Genomic DNA, 18,175 nt, shown 5'->3' on the forward strand with positions numbered 1-18,175 from the left:
ATATATATATATATATATATATATATATATATATATATATATATTTGTTTTATCATGCTCGTTTTTTGTTAATAAAATTTACTATTTTGTCTTCTAAAATAAAATTTAATTATTTTGATTTCCAATGTCAAAGTATGACATAACCCCATATGCTTTAGTGTGTTATATCATTATTCAAAATTACATATTATAAAGGTAAAAATCCAACAACCAAATCCAATTAAATGTTAGTCTTGGAATAATCAATAGCACATTTATGTAAGAAAAATCAGTCTCGCACAAGTAAAAAAAAACCTCTAACTCCGCATTTTAAAAATAATCGCCGCATTTTTTTCCCAAAAGCATTCTTATAAAATTATATATCATTTTAAAAATTATAAGAATAATCATTTTTTACCAAATTATATTATTTTAATGTAATAAATAATAAATTTTAACAAAAGTGTTATAAGGAAAGGTATACAATAAATAACTAATATTAACCTGATTTAAGTGAAAAAGAAAGAAGTTTTTCTTTATTTAAACGAACACATCCCGGTAAAAAAATCGAAACAAAAAATTAACAGCTCAGAAGTAAAAAAAAAATAAAAATAGAATCTATGTTGAGTGTGCAAGAAGCTTTATCCATAACTCTTTTTTTACTCTTCTGCATGGATAAATTGAAATATTTTATTTTATTTTATACAGTTATTTTAATAGCGTTGTTCAAAATTAACTATCGAATAATAGCATACATTTCACGTAAAGAAATATGAGATTTTTATCATTTTCCACCAAGCATATTATCTTTTCCTCTCTCTTCCCTCGCTTCAACCACCGCAAATTAATGTATGCCACGGAACTTTTCGGCGTCTTCGTCGTTCACGGCGTTGATGCTTCGCCAGCAGTGGCGTCCACCACCCTCATCAACAACAAGTACTTCAAGATTACAGCCTTCACCAAACCCACTTCTCATAACGGCGTGAATTTGAGGTCAGAAAAAGCTTTGAAGCCTTATCGCTGCAGCGCTGACGCAAACTCTGATTTTTTCTCTGTGACATCGTCGAACAAGTCCGATGTTGACTACCTTGGGCAGAGCACCAGAGGTGATTTGAACGTCAAGTCGGAGCATCTTGAGGCTTTCGGTAATGCTTGTAACTTTTCCAAGATTCCCGTTTTTGGTCTTCACGTGTCGTGCGTGTGTTTTGGGGGGTGGTTTGTTACTTGGTGGCACCATTGACAAGATCAAGATTAAGTGTTGTTTCTGAATGTGAAGGTTTCTTTATATCAAGAATAGGACATTGGATTATATAGTTATTTCTTAATGGTCTGAACAACAGATATCAGCTTAGACCGATTACATTCGCTTCCACTGAAGTTAATTTGTAACACTTTCGTAATGGCTTCTTTAACTCATACCTGCGCTAATTTTAGCTTATAGATAAACTGAATGTGTTTTCCCTGATTTTATTTCACTCCTAGAAGTGTTTATGAATAAGTTTTCTTCAAATAGATCTTTACTCTTATTTAACTGAATGTGGTTTTGTAAACTTGTGCTAAACATGACAAATGTTGGTTACCTTGCTTGTAGGATTTGATGGCCATGCTGCTTTAGAAGGTCCAATTGAGGAAGTGGCCAGATCAGAAGCAAGACAAGCAGAGGATTTGCTAAAAGATTTGGGCATTCCGGTGCAGTTGGCCCACTAATCTTGCTTGCTTTGCTTGTGTTTGTTTTTTCAATTTTCAGTCCACTTCCCTGCGTCCTATGCAATTTCTTGATGAATATAACTGCTGGTATCCGTATCCTATCGTGTGCTGTTCTGTGTACATATTTGTATCATTATCAAATTCTCTTCTAAACACAGGCATGGATGGATAATGAACATTACATTTGCTACAAATTGAGTTTTTCGTGAGCTGTATGCTTAATATTCGCACGTCTTATCCTCCTTTTTAGTTTTTGCATTGTCTATTCAAGCATCATGAACTGACCAGTTTCACGAATTGCATAGACCTCTAGTATTTTAAATATCTGTACTCATATACAATGAATATGAGGTGTTTGTCTAAGTTTCATTAAAGTTTTGAAAGCACGATACTTAACACAATTTACTTTTTAGATATTATCATTTAAGGTTTTTTTTCATAGATGTCCCCAGAAGATAAATTTCTACTTTTTATTTCGGAGTGTCAACCTAGAATGTGGACATTTTAGATCATTATTATCAACCTTATACTCTACCACCTATTACTTCCTCCATCACTTCATATTTTTTTCATCTAATTATTGTTTTTGACTGGCACTCTTATTTCGCCTTTTTTCTATTTTTTGCCTTCTGTAAGAAAATATCATTTGTTTGTGTTCATGTGTAGAGCCCTTCTTCGTCCAGAAATTCTCCTCGTGGAATATTCTGCAGCCGAACATTGAATCTGCGGTCCATCAGTGCCATTGGATATGACATGGACTATACCTTGATTCATTATAACGTGATGGTACACTTCTGTTCCATGTACCATGTAGTCTGTATGAATTTTAACAATCCTAATAACTAAATATGCAGATATAACTTTCCGTTCAATTTTTGACTGTGTTGTATTGTATGTCAGATTTACAAACACAATTTCTGTAGTAAATTCGTAATTTTAGCATAAGGCAATAATACCGACTCTGACTGAATCATCAAATGAGTCAATATTACTCAATACTATTTTACACTATTAATTCATTCTAGTAGTTCTTATGTTTATCACATTGGTAAAATACAAAGTATTTCCCCCCTACTCTGCTTGATGGTTTTATTCTTGTTTGTTAAAAACATTGGCATGGTGTTTCAAATCATAGAAGTACAAATCAGTTTATGTATCGTGTGGTGTTTCCTGGAACTGTAGGTTTGTTTCTGTTCAGTTAATGGACTTTTCTGATATTGACGTATTCTCTTACAGGCTTGGGAAGGCAGGGCTTATGACTACTGTATGGAAAACCTTAGGAACATGGGTTTCCCTGTTGATGGACTTGCCTTTGATCCTAATCTGGTAATATATTCTCTCTGGCAAGCTAAAGGTATTTGGCAATCCATATTCTCTTCTTTTTGTTTTACTGATCTTTGCATTGTGTTATAAATTGTTCAGGTAATTAGAGGCCTTGTCATAGACAAAGAGAATGGAAATTTGGTTAAAGCTGATCGATTTGGTTACATAAAAAGAGCCATGCATGGCACCAAAATGTTATCTACTCGAGCTGTGAGGTAAGTGTCAGACCTTGTATTTTGATTCCTGATAATGGAAATATCAAAACTTACACCATTTAGGATGACAGAAATCCCTTTTCCAAAAATACCGATTTGATCGTTTTGGGTTGCATGAATTTTCATCAACCATTCATTTGTTGGCTGTGTTGCTGCCAGCCTTCAAATTGATATATGTTATGTATAAATTATTAACACTCATGCATGCATGTTCATACACATTAATAGTTTAGTAGATGTCATTTATCAAAAACTGGAGAGTGCTACTTAACTTTATATGCAATGGAAGTGAGATGTATGGGAGAGAACTGGTCGACCTGCGAAAGGAGAGTCGATGGGAGTTTCTCAATACACTGTTTTCTGTGTCTGAAGCTGTGGCCTACATGCAGGTATGTTGTTATTGCTGGTGTAACCTCAACTTTCAGTAGTGGAGATATATTCTGATATAATGTTATATTGGCTAATGGGGCTTCTTTTTTTCTCTCCAATGGATCATAAGTTTTGTTACTCTCTTAAAGTTGAACAATGTTAGCTGTCTTTTGAACCCTTGTCTATTTCCCCTTGTCAACTCTTTTAGAGGCCAACTAGGTATTCCAAACTTCAAGAAGGTATCACGGTCCAAATGGGATTTCTGAAATATTAAGATGTATGGCAGCTCCTGTAAGCTGTGATACCTTCTCTAATTTTTTATAATAATATGACTAATCGTAGTACCTACCTGATTTACAAGGGTGTTACATTTTTATTTAATGTAATAGGTATTGTTATGATGAGGCTTTATTAATGATGTACTATTTCTTTCAGATGGTTGACAGATTGGATGATGGGACTATACTAGCAGATCTTGGCCCTCTCGATTATAAAGGACTATATCAGGTAATATGGGTGGGGCAAAGGTTTTGGAACCTTAAATGATATATTTGATTATTTGAGTTCTTTTCTTTACCTTTGCCACAACTTTCAGGCTGTTGGAAAAGCTCTTTTCTGGGCACACGTAGAAGGTCGCCTTAAGGTAAACACAGCAAAGCTGTTGTATTGGCCACTGTAAAGTTATAGTGCTGTGCTTCGTTCACAACAAAAAACATGAAATTTATGCAGAGCGAGATCATGTCTAAGCCTGAACTTTTTGTGGAGCCTGATCCAGAATTACCTTTGGCGCTTCTGGATCAGAAGGAGGTATTACTTCTATTGTGTTATATTTTGCATGACATATGTTGCCCTTCTACTCTTTACGAGTTGTCTACTTGAAACAGGCTGGTAAAAAACTTCTGCTAATTACCAACTCTGATTATCATTACACTGACAAAATGATGCGGCACTCTTTTAATAGATTCCTTCCCAATGATATGAGTTGGCGAGATCTATTTGACATTGTAAGTTCGTGTACATTATTTCTTATTTTATTCTTGAAGAAATTTACAAAAGTTCTTGACATTGGAGGAATGAAATATCCCCATCATTATTTTGCCCTAAACTAACCGCCTTATCTTATTATGAAATAAATTTGCATAAATGGGTATGGTTTTGTTCATGGATAGGTAATTGTCTCAGCAAGAAAACCAGAGTTCTTCCAAACATCACACCCCATGTATGAAGTGGTCACAGACGAGGGTCTTATGCGTCCATGCTTCAAGGCTCAGACTGGTAATTAGTAGTTTGTCTGATCCTTATTCGGTGGCTCATTTGCTTTGCCTGTGTAAGAAGTTTGAGATTCTTATTTTCCAATAAAGAGAATGTGATCATCTTAAATATTTTATTTATAGGTTAAAAAATAAATGAATAATGTCGTTTGGAATACTGTTAACAAATCTATTGAACTAAAATGGTAACAGTAAAAGTACAATTGGGTTTCAAAATGAGAAATTTGTTATTTTGAATACACTTTAGACTTCCAAAAATGGAATGCGAGTCATACAAAGTTATTGAACTAAAAAGACAATACTGTTGGCAGATTAGGCTTGAAAATGAGAAATACATTATTTTACAGTACATTTTGAGATTTCCAAAATTGGAATGGGTGTAATACAGATTGAGACCAGTGGGCTTTTTTATTCCTTTACCAAAACTAAAAAGGTTATATATTTTTATTTCGGCATTCCTTTCCTTAAGAATAAATCTGTTACTGATATAGGTTTTTTGATCTGCTGCCATAAAAGTGTAGAAGGTTTCAAATAGAGAAATACATTATTTTGAAGTACAATTTTGAACTTCTAAAAATGGAATGCATATGTTTCTTATTCGTTTAACAAAACCAAAAAGGCTAGATAATTGTAGGCATTCCTTCCTTGAATATATCTGTTATTGTTAGCTTTTGGATTTGCTGCTACCTCCTTTACATAAATGGGAATGGAGAATAAGTCGTAGACAGTAGACAATACAAAGAAAAAAAAAATACATTTTTATGATGCATTAATATTTATGGACCATTTAGTTCTGGATATTTTAGATTTGATGAGATCAGGAAAGAGTGATTGTATCACATCTTATTATTTGTCCTGATACTATTTACCTAGAATGCAAAATTGCTGGCATTTTTTTCCAAAATTTAATTTAATACTATTCATCCAATCATCATGTTATTTTTCACTAGGGATAATTGAGTTGCTTATTTTACTACCATCTTCTGCAGGTGGTTTGTATTCAGGGGGAAGTGCACAAATGGTTGAAAATTCTCTAAATATTCATGGAGATGAGATATTGTATGTTGGCGACCATATTTACACTGATGTCAGTCAATCCAAAGTCCATTTGCGATGGCGAACAGCCTTGATTTGTCGAGAACTGGAAGAAGAGGTTATTATAACCCAGATTATGTTTGAAAATTTTCTGACTAAAAACCTCTAGAATTTCATTTTTCCTTTCTCGAAATAAACAAATAGTATGATTCTTGTTAACTCAGCTAAAATGCATTTAATGGCTTTCAGTAATATATTGTATTGAACTGTATGCACTTATAGGGAAAATATGATGCCATGACTAGATCGGACTAAGAAATATCATTGTGCTTTGTAAATGTTGAAACTGCAGTACAATGCCTTGATTGGTAGCCGGAGTTATAGAGAATCATTGGTGGAGCTTATAAATCAAAAGGAGGTAGTAGGGGATCTCTTTAACCAACTTCGGCTAGCTCTGCAGAGGCGAAGCAAAGACCGTCCTGCTCAGGTAAGTTTTGATCATATAATACTATTATGTATTTCATTTTCTATGCCTTGTTTTCTGTAATGGCAACACGTTTTACCATTGTTGGCTATCTGAAGAACATTAGGCGCTAGGAATTTTCTTTTGCATTCATGTGAGAATACACAATACCCACCCCTGTGGTTAACCTTTAGCTGATATTAGTTTGTTGCCTATATAGACTTATTCTATAGATAATCATTCACAGATGTTCTCATATATCTCAGTTATTAATGCTAGTTGTTTTGTTATAACATTGACAGTATTAGCCTAGTCAGTATCCTTCCCTTCATATCTTGAAACCTTTTAATGCTTCAACTATAATTCTTGTGCCTAAAAAACTAAGAAAACCGAGCATACCTTTTTATTATAATTTTATAGTTACCCACATAAGGCTACATATACTATTGGCCTATTGCTTCAGTCCTGATTGTAATATTCTCCATGTTCTTAAAAGACCCTAGCAGCAACTAACATGAATGATGAAGACCTCACTGATAGCATGCAAAAGCTACTTATTGTTATGCAAAGACTGGATAAGAAAATTGCTCCAATGCTGGAGGCTGACGGGGAGCTCTTCAATTCAAGGTAAGCGTAGATGATAGAACTTTCTATTCAGAAGGTCTCTAATTGTACTCGACATGTACTTGATTTATTGACTGCTTCCTCAGGGTTAAATATGTAAGGCCACTTTTTAATAACTGATTTGCCATGAAAGGGAATTACTATTAACTGGTAATTGACTTGGCACTTTGTCCCTGGTTAAAATAGTCCCATTATATTATTAGAAAGACTGAAGATCCTCTGTTAGGATAGCAAACCTTCAACCCCCCTTCCCCTCAGGTTACTTCCCTTTCTGCGGCATCCAGTGAGCATGAACATAACAAGGCAAACTAATCACCATATGAAACTAAATACCAAACAAACTGCAGGCCATATCAGTATCCTGGTTTTTTACCTTTTCAAAAGTTGCAAGGAAGTTGGGATATCTTGTTTTTCTCCTTTGCTATGTGGGTTAGGGGAGAGTATCTGTACATATCAATTTGGGTGCTGCTTGTCTTGCTTTTTGGCTTTTTTACCATGTGCATTTGCTATTAACTTGGTGTGTATATTGCATTAGGTGGGGTTTTCTATCTCGTGCTGGACTGTGGGATAAAAGCCACTTGATGAGACAAATTGAGAAGTATGTGCTTGCTTTATTATGCTCCGGATCTCTATTTCATCTTATTTCTCTTTTGATGTTGAACTTTTTAAATTTATCACAGATATGCCGACATTTATACATCTAGGGTGTCAAACTTTTTGGATTATACGCCCTTCATGTATTTCCGCTCTCAGGAACAGGTATTCTGATAACTGTTTCTTCATCATTTATTGCCATACAAAGCATAACGTTATTGAATTCTTTGGACATTAAACTGACCTAGGAATGTTTCTTTGTGTTCCACAGAACCTTGCGCATGACTCGTACACGCACTATTGTTCACAAATTAATAATGAGCATTCTTCCTAGGGTATAATATTGGAGGAAAGCGAAGAATAATTAGGAGGAATAAGAGTCTGCTGCTGACACCATGAGCAGATGTTCATTGTGATAGTATTTGATGCTGCGATGATGACGATACCATGTATTATTTAAACTGGTATCAAGTTCATGAAGGACATTGGTAGCATGTTTGCCTCAGTCAAGTAGTGTTAGTTGGTCACTGGTTTATAGGACAACAGTGTCCCAACCGAAAAATGCTAGGATTCTGTTTCCGGCTGGCTTGTTTTGCTGTTACACACATTCTGACACGTTGTACAATCCATTGGTCTTGTATCATTAATGTGAATGGACGTTAGTTGTACAACCCATGTTGTACAATCCATTGGTCTTGTACAATCTATTACTTAGTTATGAATAAGTAGTTAACTTGTTCTAGTTATTCAGATATAGGTACGTATATTTTTAACTATAGTCACGGTTATCAAACTCGTTGGTGAACTGCAAGTTTGGTCACACTTGTTTATAAACTTTTTATGATAGATCAAAAATCAGAGGTAAAATGTTTTTAAAGAGGAGAACGTGATACAAGTGGTTACTGATAATGTTGCAAATTTCTAGTCAACTGAAAAATTGTTAATACAACATTGATTTGATCTTGGAAGGTTCTGAGAATTGATTGAAGGTCATCAACTTAATATCAAGAATGAAAGAAAGAAGGATCACCACCTACAGTTATGGTAGAGCAATGTTAACTAATATGTTGAAGTTTAGCAAATGAAGGTATTTGATAAGGTTTGGTATGACTAAATTTTTCATGATTTATTTGACTCTAACACGTCTTCATAATTGAAAACATCATTGATGAATTTGTTTTGCACTAAAGAGTAGAAAATAAGCAACTTTGAAACTTCAATAGAAAGAAGAAAAGTTAAGAATGTGATATTGGTAGAGTTTGGAAGAATGTAATTACTTCCAATAGAGGTCTTTTGACTACTAGTTTAGATATAAAGCATGTAATGAGTTGTGCAAAGCAGAAGATCACATTTCACTTTGATAATATTAAGAAAAGGTAAGATCTCTAAACCTTCTCCCTTTTAAATTTTAATTTTTTATTTGTGTAATTATTTCTAACATAACATCATTGGTATTTTCATAGTTTTGAACCTACTTGGAAATAGATCGATGAGAGGTGGGATAATAAACTTCATTATACTATATGACTTTTTTATATATAAAATGCAAAAGCTTGAAATGATGGAAGATGTTTGGGAATGAAACTTCAGAGTTGAAGAAATTTATTATTTGAGTTTTGAGTTTGGCTTTTAGTTCTTCAAGCTTTTCAAGTTTGCCAAGTTATTTGTGATTTATAATTCTTTTTATTGTATTTATGTAGTTTTTAAAAATTCATATATATTTTTATAGCTTCATACAAAAAAAAAAATCATTTGCATTAGAAAAATATGAATGACTTGATTTATGTCATGTATAACTTGAAACTGAAAAAATAAATAAACAAATTAGAAAAGTTGTTCTCCCAAGTGATCTAGTTTTAGATGCATTTGATCTTTGATAATATAATTCATGATGCCAATGTTGATAATGCACACTTATTATCTGAGGAAGAGCTTAAAATGATATTGATGGTCTCGAAGACGATATTAACATCATTAGATTGTCAACACCATTAAATTAATTTTAATAAGATGATATTTTTTAAACTAACTTAGAAAATAATTCTAAAAGCTTATTGCAATTTAATAAAAAAAAAAACTTACAACAGCAAATTACAAAGTTAAAGGATTTAATAACAACATAAATCAAAATAAGCCGTGGTAACAATGCCTAGAGATCAAATTGATTTATGATTTCCGGAAGTTATGTAGTATTGGACTAAGGATTTAATCGTTAACTCTAAAATATGCAGTTAATACCAGTGGCTGCACTGAACTACATATTTGAATTAAACAAATACAATACTTCAATGAAATTACATCTTTTAAAAATTCTTAAAATCTGCATGTAAAAACTCAGTCCTAAGGTCACTATAGCCCCAAAAAACCTTAGACTGTTTGTTTTCATGCCTATTGCAGAAAGAATGGAACTTTGCATTTCCTTATGGTATGATGCCTACCAAAACTGTTTGCAGGACACCCTGGTGGAAGCAACAGATGACTTTCCTTATATTTGATAGAAACAAGACAAAGGCCATGAGGAGGGACAGACAATGAGTATTTTGCAAGCTCTTTGCGATCTCGACTTGCCAGAATATAAGCAACAATGTCAGGAGGGATAGCTTCCCTACCAATTTGAAGCAACAAAGCCACCTGGAAAAAGCAAGCAGAAAAATTCATTGCAAAAGTGGAACAACTACTATGTAATTTTGAAATTGGTGACTACTCTTATATATTAATTAGGAAAAAAGCTATTTACCATGTTTCGGACTTGTCTATACAAGAAACCTGTGCCTTCAACTTCAAGTTGCAAAAGAGCTCCCTAATCAAGGATATTGAAGTAATCAGTCTTTTCAAGCATTGAAGTCTTCACAGAAAATAAAGAAAGAAAAAGGTATAGAGAGGGTAATAGACTGTAAAATTCTTAAATGGTAGAACTAGTAACGTACCATTTCTTTCAAATCAAATCGGAATATTTGCTTCACCGGATCCGGCACCCCATCTTTGTGGGATGAATTGGCAAAGGCCGAGAAATCATGCTTCCCAACAAAATATTTTGCAGCTTCTTTCATTACAGCGCTATTGAGTTTATATACACTATGGTAAGCAAAATGCCGCTGGAATGGATCCATGACGCTATCATTGTATATCTTGTAATGGTAAATCTTACTTTTTGCAGAAAATCGAGCATGGAATTCAGCTGACGCAGGGCTGATCTCTCTAACTCGGATATCAGAAGGAAGAAGGCCATTCAAAGCTGCATGAATTTCTTCCAAATTGTCATAGTTAAAAGGTGTAAAGAAATGAACAACCTGCAGTAAAAAGTTCTTCTAAGTCATAAATTTACAATGTTTGTTATTGGAAAGTTGAAGCCACATAAAAGAAACAAAACCAGACCTGACCCCAGGCATGGACTCCTGCATCAGTCCTGCTAGCACCAACCAAACTGAGATCCTTCCTCTGAAGCTTTGTTGCTTGAGTTAAAGCTTTCTCGAGAGTGCATTGTACAGTAGGGGGAGACTGTTGATATTGCCAACCTGAAATATGATCATCATTCAAGGGTTAAGGGAAAGAGCTCAATTACTAAACTATATTTTTACTTATTCACACTGGAAAAGTGCACCTTTTTATATGGCTTTAAGGAATTCTTATCCTCTGGAAGTTCAAGAAAACCCCCCATTTTAGTCCTTAAAATGGTAAATATCTGTCACTTTCATCATTTACTCAGCCAAGCATCATTAACTATAGTATTTTCTTTTGGGTGCAAAATGACATTGGAAAATTAAGATGCTTACTCCTTTGTATATATGGAATCTGACCTCGTGATTATTTATAATCACAGTGTCAGGTATAACGAGATTACCCTAAAACGATAAATGCAACAGTGCATAAAATTCTTCAAAGCAGCTGAAAATTGAATATATACAAGAATGCAAACATCTTAATTAACAAAGCAGTTTCATTGACACTGGTTCGTACAAAACAATAGAATGAGAAGACAAATTAAACAAATCACTCAAAGCATGGAATTCAGAAACAAATATAAGTACCAAGTGAAGCAACAAGAACCAGATAAAGATAACGACCTAAGTGAAAATGTTTGAGAAAGTTAAAGGCTTTACATATGAAATGGAATGAGCAGTGAGAAAATGAAAATAGAGGAAACCTGCGTATCGGGTTCCTTCGTAAGCCAAAACCAGACGCCACTTATACCCATCTTGAATGGGCTTCACCCCATGTTCCACTTCCAAAGAAGCAGTGGAATTTATCTAAAATCCACCAAAAAGAAAAAACATGACGTTGTGATGACACGATGAGGAAGAAGATGTGGAAAGGGAAAGAAGATAAGAGAAAATAGTGTTACCAAAGGGAGGGAAGTTGGAGATGGAGATGGAGCAACCAGTGCTCCCACTGCATAACTCATCTCACAAAATCAACACCCTTTTCTTCTTTATCCATTTTACTTTTCTGAATACCAAATTTTAAAACAATCAATGTCTTTGAATTTTAGACCCAATCTGTTTAACTTTTAGTTCGCTAGGGTTTAACTCAACTGTTATAAAATAAAAAATTCAAGTATGAGGATATTATTTTATTTTATTTTGAATACTAATTAAGAGAAATCTAAAGATTATTTTTTTAATTGTAAAAAAAAATTATGTTTCTTTATGATTTTAATGCATACTTGTATAATTTTTAATTTCTTAATAATTAGGTTAAAAACCTAAATAACCAATATTGCAAGATTGTTGTTCACGAATAATTTAGTAGGTAAATTGCACAGCATGAATAATGGTGAGTTAAGTTAATAAACTTAATCAAATGTAGTTTTATTTATTGGCTAATCTCAATATAAGCAAAGTCTATCTAATAGGTTAAAGTAAAAAGTAAACTGTAAAACCGAAAAATTATACCATACAATAGTCGGATTAAATATTTTCTTTTCATTTGGTGCTGTGAAAACACGTCTTTCCCTTTAATCGGGTTTGAGTTATTATGATTAGTCATTTAATGAATTAACCTCACCTAATTGACTTATTATTGAAAATTATTAATTAATAAAAAAAATGAGTAAAGTAATAATATTTTCGTCTACAATACAAATAAAGAAGAATTTTAACTGATAATATTAAAATTTAAATTGATAATTAAATGAGTTGGTGAACTTAAATGTTTTATCTTAGTGTTTAGATAATGTAATTTAAGAAAGTATATGGTTTATTTAATAAATTAGTTTTTTTAAAAAACAAAATGAATTTTTGAACGAAGAAATTAAAAGAAAACTTAAATTTAAATTTTTTAAAAAGACATTTTAAATAATTAAAATACTAGAATTTGAAAATCAATCTAAAAAAAAGAAATTAATTAAAATTATAGTCATTCATTCTTTAGGTGTCAATTTGATGATGGGTATTGGACCAATTCAATTCACTCATATTTTTAATAAGTTCCTATTTTATTGTTCAGTTTGATTTAATTTTTGGTTAGATCAGTTTGATCTTTATTGGACCAATTCAATTCGACCTTTAACCTAGGTCGGTTGAGCTTGATTCTTCAATCTGATTAACTTAGTTTCACCTTCGATTTGATTATTTCAATCTTAGGTTTGGGCCATCTTGAGTAAATCTTAGGCCCAAGTCAATTCGGATTAGTTTATGCTTTGATCGATTAGCTTCTATGATGACTTTCCACGACCTTTAGTCCTAATTGGTTGTCCAACCTTCAATTTAGATCGACTTGACTAGAAGTTGACTTTCAGCCTAATAAACTCGACTCAACCTTTGGTCAAACTTACATGACTTAATCTTTGATCAAGGTGATTTTGTTTGACCTTTTAATCGAGTCAACTACATTTAAACTTTAATTCTTTCATCCTAGCTTAACACAATCTTTAGTCTAATCTGAATCAACTTAATTATTCAGACTGATCAACTTTTAACTTAATTAAATAAAAAAATTATGAAAAAACAAAAACAAATTTGAAAAATAAACAAATACAAAAAAAAAAAATTTCAAATATAATAAACAACAGATAAACTTAAAGGGCTTAAAGAAAAAAATACAAAAAAAGAATCATAACTGTGAAATAGAAATGAAATAGACATTGAAATATTAGACAAAAATAACAACATAAAAACACACTACTTGAAACCTTGATGATGAAAAACACAAACTTCAATTAAATCTGGAAAACCAAAAAAAAAAAAACTTTGGAAAACAGACAAATATTGAAACAACTATTTTAAACCGTAATAAATAAATAAATAAAAAACCTATAATGTAGGTCTTCTTTTCGATTATCTTTCTTGCATAAGTTTGTAAATTTGTGATCGTGAATAAAAAACGTATGATATAAGAACATTCTGAATTTTAATATTTGAGATTATATGTGTTAATTACATTTTATTGGTGCATTTCTGATAAGGTGATCTTATAAATGAGGAAAACCAAATAAATTTTCATTTAAATTTTAATGATTATATATATCTATTGCATTTGTTTACATAATTTTCATTTTTCTTTTTATCATACCTAAAAGAAAATCTTACAAATATTATATTTCATATATTGTTAGAAATTAAATTTTTGAGAGCCTTGTCACAAAATTCATGGAGTTGTCTACTCAAAACAGAGTGGAAAACAGCAAGAGTATAGACCCAAGTTTAAGGGTTAAATATGTTTTTCGTCCCTCAACTATTGGTCGTTTTTGTGTTTAGTCCCTCTTTCAAAATATAGTACAATTTAGTCCTTCAACTTTAGAAAACTATGGTTTTAGTCTTTTTTACCAAATTTTTTAAACTTTATTTACTGTTTCAAACGCATTTTTCAGTTAACATTGAAGCAAAAATGTGTCAAACAGTGTAAACAATTCAAATGCTATAATGTATTTTTCAGTTAACATTGAAGCAAAAATGTGTCAAATAGTGTAAACAATTCAAATGCTATAATGTATTTTTCAGTTAACATTGAAGCAAAAATGTGTCAAATAGTGTAAACAATCCAAATGCTATAATGTAACGTGCTTGAAACAGTAAATAAAGTTTAAAAAATTTGGTAAAAAAGACTAAAACCATAGTTTTCTAAAGTTGAAGGACTAAATTGTACTATAGTTTGAAAGAGGGACTAAACACAAAAACGGCCAATAATTAGGGGACGAAAAACATATTTAATCCTTAACAGTATCAACAACTTTTGTTAAAAAGTTATTCCACTAGTTTTGTTTATAATACTATTAATTGAATGCAAAACCAAAAATTGTATAATCAATAATAAATTTGTAAGAAAACGTAAAAAATTGTTTATACATAAATATACAAGATTTTACAAAAACACAAAATGTTACAGACATACTTGGGTCTTATAATTAGAAAGAGATCGTTTTATTATGTGTTTTTATCATTATTTTAAGTAAAAATATATAATAAGTGATGAGATTTATGTTGATGAAATTTGTTTAATGAAGACTGTAATTCAAGATTAACATGACTAAAGTGAATGAAATAATTTATATTGTTTTTTTTTGTCCTACTTTTAATATTGTGACTAATATTAAGCCTAACTATTTCAATGTATTTGAGATATTGATGTTTTAATTACTCTATCTTGGTGCATTTTTGATAAAGGAATGAAAATGAAATTACCTTTTCAGGTAAATTTTAATGATTATACACTTACTTTATTTCTTTACATACTTCTCATCCTTCTTATGTCACATTCAAAACAAAAAATATTTTCAGTACAAAATTATAAAATAAATATAAACTTTTTAATTAGAGTTATCGTTTTAATCCATAGTTTATAAGTCAATCTTAACCATTTTTGAATTTTTTTTAAAAAAGTCTTTGAACTCGTGATTAAAAAAAACTCCAACCTTAAAAGTCCTCTTTTGAGTGAATCAGGATTAAGATTAAGATGAGTTTAACTTCATTATAAAAATTTTAATTAATTTTAGAAATAATATAAATTATATACACATATAAAATTATATATATTATTAGATAATTTAATATGTTATATTTTTATTATAATTAAATCAATATTTTTATATTATACTTGTTATTATTATGTTCTTAAATAAAATATATAATAATACTTTGTACTTTTTTTAATTTTCATATATTAAATAAAATATATATTTTCATATTTTTATATGATACTTTTATATAACAATCTATATATTACCATACGACCATATTTAATGATTTTATTAATTGTTAACTTTTGTAAAAAAGGGAAAAAAAAATTATTGTTATCACTTTCAACATATTCTCTAATCAAACGTAGTCTTTATAAAAAAATGTTCATCTTAAATAATTTTTTTTTGTCTTAATAGGTTTTGATTTCTTTAAAGTTAAATAAATATTTTTAAACATAAAATTACTTGCTTAATTAATAGGAAACAGAATTTTTTATATTGTGATAAACAATTGATTTTTTATATATTATTTATTTTTTTATAACATTTTAATATTTTTTAAATTTTTTTAATTCTGTAAAGAAGAAAAAATCAACATGAGAAATTTAAACATAAAGATAGAAGTTTTATGTTAAAACATAATATAAAAAAAATCAATAAAATTATAGTTTAAAATTTTGATTTAGAGATTTTTCTATTCATTTTTTTTATGCATGATAGTAAAACATATATTTTGAAAGAGAATCAATCAACATAAAGAATAATTGAAATATATAGGTATGATTAAAAAAATTACAAGAGTAAAAAAATGAAAAACTAATAAAGGACTTGCATGTTAACCATTGAATTAATAACAAGGTTTAATAGCTCCGTAAGTCCTTATTTTCGCTCTGAATCTCAATTAGGTCCCTTTCTTTTTCAACTTCTCAATTGGGTCTTTATTTTTGTAAAATTGAAGCAATTAGAGACTTGCCGTTAAATTAAACAAACAGCCGTTTAAAATTATCTTACGTGGCATTAAAAATAAATTTGAATTAATTTTTATATTAAAAATATAATTAAGCAAAGTTAAATCAAATGTGTTCAGAGGGGCAAAAAAGACAAACCTCTTTTCTTCTACCATTAACCCCTTTTCTTTCAAAACCCTAAAACCCATTCTCAGTAATGAAGCCAGTCACCATCATCTGCATCCTCCATTCAACGTCATCTCCTTCAACGACTTGGCCACCATCAATAACATTCACATCTCTTTCAAGGTCTCACCTTTCCATTTTGTTCTTCTCCGTCGCAGTCCAAGACACTCTTTGCCTTCGAACAAGAGGATTTCTGACAGTGGTGGTGATGGCCAGCCTCGTTGATGACAACGGCCGCACCAAATCGGGGAGGATTAAAATTGTCCATTGGGAAAAAATAAGAAGGAGGGATGATTTGTAATTTTGTTGTTGGGTGAGTGTGTCGATTGGATTTGAGGCGAAGACAATCAAAGTGAAAATTAAGGGATTTATCATGGGAGGGACGCTCCGCCGCAAGGATTTGGACTCTGCCGTTGCGAAAGTGTCGGAAGAAACTCGAAGGAGCGTTAAGGTTTCTGAATTGGGGAACTCGGAACACCGATTAGTTGATCGAGACTTTAATGTGGACGAGGTGAGGTCCGCTCCTCTTTGTTTGCTTTTATCATCGTTTTTTAATCTGCATTTGGGAAATCTCAATTGTGAAGCTTCAGTAAATTGTTGAAATACTCACATTAATCCAATCATGTACTGGTTGTTTATTAATGTTGGAATTGGAAGGCTTTTTACTTTTTGTTTTGGTTGCATTTGATTTTGTTTTATGCAAGGCTGGTCTTTTGAATCTTTATCTTTCATTTTTTTTTTTGAAAATTTGATGATGGGAATTCTGGGTTTTTTAGAGCAGTTTGAAGCGAGTGCAAGCTTTGAAGAAATTCGTGGAGGAGAATCATAGACTGGCACTGGAGTTTGATAAGTTGGTAGTTGTCAGTTGGTAAATGAGTGCCGCTGTATGATAAGGATAGGGAAACATTGATGGAATGTGGGAAGGATGCTGATGAATAGAATATAATTTTGAGTTGAATGAAATGAACATGGAAGATTGAAGTTAGGGGCTGCACTTAAATTTTAGATTTTGCCCACTTTGCCCTTTCTTAAATTTGAATTCACACTTGTGTAATTCAAATTTTTAATATAAAATTCGTTTTTAATGCCACGTCAGTAAATTAAAACGACCGTTTGTTTAATTTGACGGTAGACCTTCAATTGATTCAATTTTAGAAAAATAAGGATCTAATTGAGAAATTGAAAAAGAAAAAAGACCTAATTGAGATTCAGAGCGAAAATAAGGACTTACAGAGCTATTAAACCTAATAACAACTACTATAAAAAAAATACCTATAATCTTCAAGAATGTATTAGTGAATACTAAGAAATATATCATAAACCACTCAATATTATAAATAATTTTTTGTTAATGTTCATAAACATTCATTAAAAAATAAAAAATTACTTATTTAAATATATTTATAATATATATAAATAAAGTTTTTTTACAACAAAATTAAATGATTATCTTATATATTTTAAAAATATATTTAATCACTTAAAAGAAAATTAATACGTTTAGTCAATCAAATATTTTAATGTTTTCTATTATAATTTTTTTATATAAAAAAATAATCAAATTTATT

At 31.0% G+C, this 18,175-nt stretch overlaps 2 protein-coding genes across 2 annotated transcripts; one reads left to right on the forward strand and one right to left on the reverse strand.

Moving 5' to 3' along the window:
- The first annotated feature begins 731 nt into the window (after positions 1-731).
- Positions 732-8,326, forward strand: LOC106768840 (5'-nucleotidase domain-containing protein 4). Its single transcript, XM_014654197.2, has 17 exons — positions 732-1,124; positions 1,571-1,668; positions 2,353-2,472; positions 2,923-3,012; positions 3,109-3,224; positions 3,514-3,613; positions 4,029-4,100; positions 4,189-4,236; positions 4,323-4,400; positions 4,478-4,597; positions 4,763-4,868; positions 5,854-6,017; positions 6,252-6,386; positions 6,859-6,989; positions 7,522-7,584; positions 7,667-7,745; positions 7,852-8,326. Exons 1-17 carry the CDS (start codon positions 752-754, stop codon positions 7,912-7,914), a joined length of 1,956 nt encoding a protein of 651 aa, XP_014509683.1. The 5' UTR covers positions 732-751; the 3' UTR covers positions 7,915-8,326.
- Positions 8,327-9,752: 1,426 nt separating this feature from the next.
- On the reverse strand, positions 9,753-12,060 carry LOC106767238 (tRNA pseudouridine synthase A). The gene is made up of 6 exons (XM_014652084.2): positions 11,923-12,060; positions 11,725-11,827; positions 10,956-11,095; positions 10,508-10,870; positions 10,318-10,380; positions 9,753-10,211 (listed from the first exon to the last, which is right to left on the reverse strand). The coding sequence occupies exons 1-6, from the start codon at positions 11,980-11,982 to the stop codon at positions 9,969-9,971; spliced, it is 972 nt and encodes a 323-aa protein (XP_014507570.1). The 5' UTR covers positions 11,983-12,060; the 3' UTR covers positions 9,753-9,968.
- Positions 12,061-18,175: the final 6,115 nt, after the last annotated feature.

The sequence above is a fragment of the Vigna radiata genome, chromosome 7 (genome assembly GCF_000741045.1).
Source record: "Vigna radiata var. radiata cultivar VC1973A chromosome 7, Vradiata_ver6, whole genome shotgun sequence".
Taxonomy (NCBI): domain Eukaryota; kingdom Viridiplantae; phylum Streptophyta; class Magnoliopsida; order Fabales; family Fabaceae; genus Vigna; species Vigna radiata.